This window comes from Triticum urartu, chromosome 2A (genome assembly GCF_056163025.1).
Source record: "Triticum urartu cultivar PI428250 chromosome 2A, HENAU_Tu73, whole genome shotgun sequence".
Classification (NCBI taxonomy): Eukaryota; Viridiplantae; Streptophyta; class Magnoliopsida; order Poales; family Poaceae; genus Triticum; species Triticum urartu.
Genome location: NC_141874.1, coordinates 45,032,026 through 45,040,562, shown reverse-complemented (window position 1 = coordinate 45,040,562; position 8,537 = coordinate 45,032,026). Strand labels below are relative to the sequence as shown.

General features: G+C 47.3%; 1 protein-coding gene across 1 annotated transcript; it reads right to left on the bottom strand.

The window, feature by feature from the left end:
- Positions 1-5,471: 5,471 nt before the first annotated feature.
- LOC125530287 (wall-associated receptor kinase 2-like) lies at positions 5,472-7,948 on the bottom strand. Its single transcript, XM_087542988.1, has 3 exons — positions 7,281-7,948; positions 6,021-6,303; positions 5,472-5,737 (listed from the first exon to the last, which is right to left on the bottom strand). Exons 1-2 carry the CDS (start codon positions 7,658-7,660, stop codon positions 6,276-6,278), a joined length of 408 nt encoding a protein of 135 aa, XP_087399114.1. The 5' UTR covers positions 7,661-7,948; the 3' UTR covers positions 5,472-5,737; positions 6,021-6,275.
- Positions 7,949-8,537: the final 589 nt, after the last annotated feature.

The window sequence follows — 8,537 nt, the reverse complement described above, 5'->3', positions numbered from 1 at the left end:
ATAACGATATTTGGAAGGTTCTTGCTGAACTTTGTACCAAAAAGCGAATTATCCTATCTAGGACTCCGTTCCAAAATAACTTTGGAGAGCTTCGTACCATCATACACCTGTTACTTTCGCCTAATGATGAAGACATGGTTTTGTTGAATCCTTTGACACTAGGCAACCTCCCGACCCCTCGGCGATCCTCTCGAACATGAGAGGAAGAAGAGGATCGCCGAGGGGTCGAGGGTTCCAGGGTCGTCGAGGGTTCGAGGGGTCGAGGATCGCCGAGGGGTCGAGAGAGAGGTTTCCTAGAGTGTCAAAGTATTGAAGAAATCCATGGCTTCATCATTAGCCAGAAGTAACCAGGGCATGACGAAGTCCTCCAAAGTTATTTTGGAATGGTGTCCCGGATAGGATAATTTGCCTTTTTGTATGAATTTCAGCAAAGGCCTTACAAATAACGATATTTGGAAGGTTCTTGCTGAACTTTGTACCAAAAAGCGAATTATCCTATCTAGGACTCCGTTCCAAAATAACTTTGGAGAGCTTCGTACCATCATGCACCTGTTACTTTCGCCTAATGATGAAGACATGGTTTTGTTGAATCCTTTGACACTAGGCAACCTCCCGACCCCTCGGCGATCCTCTCGAACATGAGAGGAAGAAGAGGATAAAAAAAGAAGAGGAAGAAGAAAAAAAAGAGGAGAAGAAAGAATAGAGGAGTTCTCCTCCTCTATTCTTTCTTCTCCTCTTTTTCTTCTTCTTCTTCCTATTTTTTTATCGGGAACGAGGGTCGTCGAGGGACATAGATGTAGTGTCATTGTTGTCGATATATACCCCCTCCCGATAGCTTCAACACGTGGGGGGGGGGTCAATATTACCCCCTCCTTGAAGCGTTCTCGAGGCCACCCCAAACCCTTGAAGCGTTGTCGAGGCCACCCCAAACCCTAGAGAAGCAGCGTCGAGGCCACTAATTAATATATATGATTCCTTACTATGATTAGGTAGCTAGTTCTACGTTTGCCACTAATATATCCATCTGTCATGTTTGAATAATAATTGCCATGTTGTAAATATTTGTAGAAACTATGGACACCGCCCGAGACGAAGCAAAAGAAGCGTTGTTGAGGGACATAATCGCAGAAGGAAGTGATGCCGTCTCGTTGTTTCTCAACGACACCGATGGTCTGGAAGGAGAGGGTGAAGAAGATGGCTATGGTGACCTAATGCCGGTGCAAGAAGGAGACCGTGATGACGGCTCCGGTGACCAAACCGAGTCCGGCCAGGTATTTATATTAGTTAAGCCTGTGCTTACTAGCTGATTGATGCATTCATTGTTTTGGTATGTACACATATTAATTAAGTCTTTGTTCTTTTTTCTAGCCCTCCGGATCGAGCACAACTTCGGTAAAGAGACGAGGCCCGAAGAAAAAGTTGAGCTCGGATGAAAGGTTTGAGATCATAGCAATCGCGCCCGACGGCCAACCGATTGAACCCATTCGAACAAAGAACGCATTTGTTGCTTAGTGTGGGGTTCTGGTTAGGGACAAGATCCCGATAAGCATCCAACAATGGTTTAAGCCGGCTACAGAAGACCCTGAGGTGTCTTATGTCAATGATATGCAGAAAAATGATCTTTGGACTGAGCTGAAGTCAAATTTCACCCTACCGCCAGAGGATAATCCAGAGAACCCAGTTAAAGAGCAATTAATCAAGTCTTTTGCTCTTAAGAGGATGGCAGAACTATTCAGGAGGTGGAAGAAAGAGCTGAATAAGTTTGTCGAAAATGATGAGACACCAGAATTCAAGGGCAGATATGAGAAGATCAGAGATCACTGGCCCGTATTTGTGGCCCACAAGACATCGAAAAAGAGTAAGAAGATGTCGGCGACAAACAAGAAAAATGCTGCGAAGAAGAAGCATCACCATCGCACGGGGTCAGGTGGCTACCTCATAGCCCGCCCTAAGTGGGCCAAGACTGAGAATGATCTGGTTGATAAAGGGATCGAACCAGAGACAATTAACTGGCCAGACCGTTGCCGGACTTGGTTCTTCGGGGCTGGCGGAACTCTTGGACCCTGTAAGAGGGAAGTGCATTTGGACGAACGATCAAATGGACATACCAGTCAGGAAGCTTAAGCAGTATATCGAAGCAGCGCAGCAAGGGACGTTCTTTCCAGACAGAGAGAACGACGAGCTCACAATGGCCCTCGAGAATCCTGAGCACCCTGGACGGACACGAGGCACGCCAGGCTCCATTCCGTGGAAGGTTGGGTTTCCGGACGCAGGCGGTTACAAATCCCATGAGAGGAGGAAAAAAGTGCAGCATACCCAAATGCAGGCGCTGTAAGCAAGGGTAGACGCGATAGAGGAACGAGAAGCAAATCGCAGCAAACGTACTGCTGAAGCTTCCCCCGAAGCTACCCCGCCATCTCAGTGCAGAAGCACGTGGCTTCCACCGAGCTGCTTCAGCCGGAGCATGCCTTGACGGCTCATGCCAGCTATCCCGTGGATGCTATCACGGAGTCTCAAAATTGCCACCTTATGACGCAATGGATGAATTTGAAGGTCAAGGCGGCTGTTGGTTCTGTTTATCCTATTGAACCCGGCGCAACTTTTCACTGCCGGCCGATTCCAGAAGGATATGCTAGGGTGATGGTGGATGAAATAACGGAGGGATTTGAGGACCTCCAGCTTGACCACCTTACCGGTGAAGAGGAGACTAGGCTGGGGTCTGCTCTGAAGACTCCATGCCTATGGCGGAAGGAGCTCATCAACCTTTCGAACTGGACGCCTCCTCCACCGCCTCCTCCTCCGGCGAGTCAGGGCACTCCGCCTCCTCCTCCGGTGAGTGACGATCAAGGCACTTGACTGGCTCCTTCTCCAGCGCGTGGCGGCACTCCGCCTCCTTCTCCGTCTGCGCCGACGCGCCCGAGCAGCCAGCCTCCTCCTTCTCCGCCTCGTCAGCAAGGGCGGAAGAGACCTGCCGCCGCTCCGGCTGCTCCGGCGCGTCGTAGTCCTTCTCCTCCGCCTCGTAAGCAAGTAAAGAAGACAACCGCTCCGTCTGCTCGGTCGGCGTCTAGCAGTACAACCAGAGGCGGGAGGACATACAGATTCGGTCCTTCTCTGAAGACTCCAGAGAAGTTACCATACGAGAGGACCCCGGAGGAGAACGCGGAGATCGCACGAACCGAAGTGGATGACTGGTTTCAAGGGTTGAAAGCAAAGAGACACCCACTTCCGGAGGAGAAGGTAGATCCGGTGAAAGCGAAGCGCACCCTGGCTGCCCTGACAAAACCACCGAAGTCTCCGCCGAAAGGAAACTATGAGCACATTACTGGAAAGGAATTTGCCGAAGCGGAGCGGTCGGGAAGTACTGTCAGTGATCAAAGGCTGAAAGAACGACGAGCTGGGAAACAAATTGCCCAGCTCGGCGAACAAGCGAAGCAATCGTGCCCCCCGCTCAAGGTGCCTAGCCACAACATCGCTAATGATCCGAGGATGGTGCCCGGTTATAGCAATCTTGCAGATTACCTGCCCGACGATGTACATTATGAACCCATGGACGTGTAGATACAAAGATACGAGTACGGGAAGCCTCTCGTCAAAGATGAAAGATCTCTATCAACGATGATGCGAAGATTGCATGATTGGTACTTGAAAATCTGCAGAGACTCTGGGGGGAGGAGTACTTTGTATGTGAAAGTTAAAAAGGAGCATGACCTCGTTGGAATTGAACTGTTGCCTGTTCCATTTGAGGAGTTCTATCAGTTTTTCAATCAATTGGCCCTCGATAAAACAACGGCCGCCTGCTACTGTCTGTAAGTAGTACTACTTCTGTCATTAAGTTTCTCTATATAGCTCAGCTCTTTCATTGCATGTATTTATAATCATCTTCACTATATTATGCAGATTGAAGATCGCCGAATTGAAGAAAAGACAAGTCGGTGATATTGGGTTCATTAACACATATCTCATAGATGCAACTCAGGTTAAATTTCATGCCGCAGCTACCGAGGCCAACTTGCTACGATCGTTCGTAATAAATGAAAACAAAGATATAATACTCTTTCCTTACAACTTCAAGTGAGTGTTACTGTCTTGTGCGTATTCGGTTTCCCTTATATATTAGTCAAGGTTATAGTAATGTAATTGATAAGTTATGCATGCGTGTGCAGTTTCCACTATATTCTCCTAGAGATTAAGCTTGAGCAGGGACTAGTAACCGTCTTAGACTCAAGACGAAAAGATCCCCAGGACTATGCAGACATGACTCAAATACTCGAGAAGTAAGTTAAATCGATCATTATCCACCATATCAGCAACTTTGTTCATTTTCTGATATATCAAGTAATTGTTTTCTTTGTCCGGCAGAGTTTGGAGAAAATTCACCAGAAAAGCTCCGGGACTGCCGAAGGAGCTGCAATTTAGACACCTGAAAGTAAGTACTATAGTAGTATGTTCCGCGCATCTACTAGTCATTCAAGCGCTAGTTTCATCAATACCATTTGGGATTATTGCTTATCAGTTTGATTGACCTCTATTTGTTGTAAAGTGGTTGTGGCAGGAACAAGGGAATGATTTCTGTGGATACTACGTTTGCGAGTCCATCCGCCACACGACCTGTGAGCGGGGCTACACTGACGAACAATATGAAGTACGTAAATAACAACATTCACAATTTTATTTTATTACCATCATTTGTGTTGAGTTTCATTCATTTATATATATATGTATTGACCCCCTTCTTTAAATTAGATGTTTCGGAAGCGGGATGAACTCCTAGCACCAGCTCGCATGCGAGCAATTCAAGAGGAATTGGCGGCATTCTTTCTTGACCACGTGATCCCTGAAGACGGAGAATTCTATGTGGACCCTGATTCCGTATGATTATATTTGTAAGAGATAATTATTGTATATATGTAGCCGGTAGTGTCGGATAGATATACGAGAACTTGTTGTTCGACCAATCTCTCGGAGAAGGAGAGGTGGTCGATATCACTTCTTTCTGTATGCATATATGTTCATGACGATCTTCTGTTTCCTTCGTTTGCTTACTAGCTAGCTAGGGTGTCTAGTCCTCTCTATACGTATGTATAGTACGTAGCATCGACCAAGCACGGACATAAGAGAGGACACTTCTCTCTATTAATTATAGCTAGCTAACACAATATATGAAACACCTAAATTAACCCCCCAAAACCCCCAACCCCCCTCCCCCCTTTCAAAAAAAACAAAAACCCCAGCCACAGAAATGCTGACGCGTGGATGCCTATTGGTCCCGGTTGGTGCCACCAACCGGGACCAAAGGGTCTTCTGCCTGGGCTCCGCGCACAGGCCATGTGGAGGCCCATCTGTCCCGGTTCCGGATTGAACCGGGACTAAAGGGACAGGGCATTAGTACCGACCCTTTAGTCCCGGTTCCAGAACCGGGACAAAAGGTCCTTACGAACTGAGACAACAGGCCCTTTTTCTATCAGTGATTGGCCATGCCCTTATTATTCGATGATAAAGAAACATGATATGGGTGGTTAGGTAGAGGATATATATAATGTCTCACCTATTGCTGCTACTGCAGCCGTGGGCAGTACGGGTTCACAGCCCCTTTCACTCTTGCCGTCACCTCTTCGTCCGAAATTGCATATACACTTACAACCCCCTTCTGTATCATCGCATGTCCCTCCATGACAAGGATACATTATCTCATGCAATGTTGTATTTGGCCATCTTCGTAATGCACACTCATCAATATCTGAAGAAAAAACATAGAGCAGTGCACATTATCGGTCTAGTGAATGAAAGTTAAGAGAGAACAATTCACTATTTTTTTTCAAGTTTTTCTTCTCGCAAAGTGAGTGAGCACTAAAAGCTCCTGAGATCCAAATTCTTTCTCGATATCAGATTTCAAATTACTCGGTGAATGGAATATACAATAGCAATGGTGTCATCCCCGCAAAAAAAAATTTGTAGTGTGACACATAAAAAAATTAAGTTTCCTTCAGAAAAATAACATAAGTGCAGTTAAGTATACATACCCGTGCATCCATTTTCTATGTATGGATTGCCGGTGTATCCCCTTGAGCAATTGCAGAAATAGCCCGGTGCTTCATTGCTGGCATTCACACAATAGCTGTGGGTGCTAACACAAGCGCCGTAGGTAATTGTTTCCTTGTCATCACCTTCTGGCTCCGGCGGGCATGCCCCATCCCTAATTGCCCAGTCAAAAACAAGTGGAACGATGGGGTCACTTGCGTTTTGTCGAAGTCTGCTGACGAACGCCATACTTCCAATTAGGTCTGCTTTTCTGTAACTGTGTACCTGTATGACAAAATCAATCACGGGTACTGGTAAAGGTTGTTGCAATGGTATATTTATATAAATCACTATTATCCTTCTGTGTTGGTTCTGTAAAATAAAAATTCAAGTTTCTCTGAGCACCACATCCTTTCATCGTGATAAAATTATGGTCTGCCAGGACTCTGGACGAGCATGGCGTGTTCTTTGGCGCGTCCGCCCTGGTGTAAAATGGAGTCACTGATCCGACGACACTAGAATCTTATGCTTGCAGAGGGGCGATGGTGCTGGCGTAGTATCTTAGCCCTCTCGTGATCTAGCTAGGCCTCTTAAAGGTCAAGAGGCGCACGGGAGATACTTTTGTTGCTGGGCAAGGGATGCTTTGCCCCATTTTCCCTTTTTCTTTCCTTCCTTTTCTGGTAACCCATGTTGGCCTTTGTACAGTTTTCCCACTTTTCTGGTAACCCTTGCTAATCGAGTCTCAGTCAAGTAACAGAACATATAACGAAGAAGAAATAAAATACAATTTTTTTGCATGGATCTTCATGTAAGATCTCATGAATAAAGCATCGACCAAGACTTGGTTAAGTCCTTTTAATAATCCCGTTAAAGAAATAGCAGTGCTCCTGCTGGTTAAGTTTAAAAAAAAGCCCTCTAGTGGTATGTATATCGATCCTCTTAACATTAGTACTCCCTCTGGAAACTAATACATAAGACATTTGAGGTGTTATTTTACAGAGGGAGTAACAAATAAAGCTCCGTTCGTTCCTGTGAACAATAACAAAAAGTCGCTCCCCGACGAGCAACTGAATTACCCCAAAATATACTTCCTCTAATAGATTTATAGTTCGAACAATTCAGTCCATTTTTTAGCTGAGCAACCCTTTTGCCGATTTGGACAACTTAGAATTGAGTAAACCATAGAAAATGGGAGAAAATTGCACGATTTGAAAAGAAAAAGAGTTATTCACGTCGTCATAATGGAGCGCGTTACGACTTACCAGCCTTTGGAGGCGACGAAGGCGTACTGGCACAGGTTGCCGTGCACCGGATTGCTGCCCTCCTCGTCCTTGTTCCAGCTCACCTTGACTTGGTTGAGGCCGGGCGTGAGTGAGGCCTCGCAGCAGCCGTGCCCGCTGCACGGTGTGCCGTCGGCCCCGGTGTCGTTCACCTTCTCACACGTCGTGATACAGCCGGTGAAGTAGGCCGTGTCGCTGCGTCCGGTGAGCTTAGCCGTCGAGCTGCAGCCGATGCCCGTGAACACGTTGGCCGACGGCGAGAGCAGGAACGGCGGGGAGATCTTCATGTCCATGTTTTGCCACTCTAGTTTCTTCTCGCCCGGCACCACGCAGCTGAAGGTAAGGTAGTTGTAGACCACCATCTGCGCCGTCTCCAGCGTGATATTGGCGACCTTGACGTTCTCGCCCGTGTGCAGGGTCGGAGTCCTCGTCTCCTCGTTACAGGTGAGTGCGAACTGCGGACATGGGCGACAGCGAGCACCTTTTGCCGACGCCGAAAGGGTAGGGGATGTCTATGTCCCGCACTTGGCAGGACAGTTTTTCCGGTCTCTCAACAGTGTAGATGCCGGCACTGGTGGAGGAGATGGCGCGCCGGACACGCCGGTGCCGAGCAGCGCCGCGTAGCAGATAGCAAGGAGGAGCATGGTCTGTGGCATGGCTAGCTAAATTTCATAGGAGGCACTGCCTTCCTCTCATATCGGTATATGTAGGAACGGAGACTACATGTTCAGTGGTTCAGTTAATCAATCATTGCGCTTGCGCTTGTGGGCACACTGGTTGTGCTCCACGTGGTAACCCTTAACTAGCCAGTGGAGTACGTACTTCGAATCAAAATAGAGAGAGGAGCAGGAATGATTGAGATATTGTACAGTTTTTCAGGTAATTCAGAGTTCTATTAATTTCACTAATATATCTATATACGGCTCATAAGAATGGCTCTGGGGAAACCCTTCTCCAGCTGCCTCTGCCCCCCGAGTCCTCTTCCCTCGCCGCCGGGCAATGCCTGCTGGCGGCAGGGTCTTTTTGGCACAACCCCTCGGAGCCACCTGACTCCTGCTCCCTCACCGCGGCGCCTCATGCCATCGGGCAAAGCCCACAGACAGCTGGACAAGCCTAATTGTGCAAAGGCCAGATGTATGTTCATAGTTTTTGTATCCCCTTGATGTTTCATAAAGATAAAGGAAAAGAATAACAACGGTGATCCAAGCCGATCAAATGTTGATCCAACACATCGAGCTT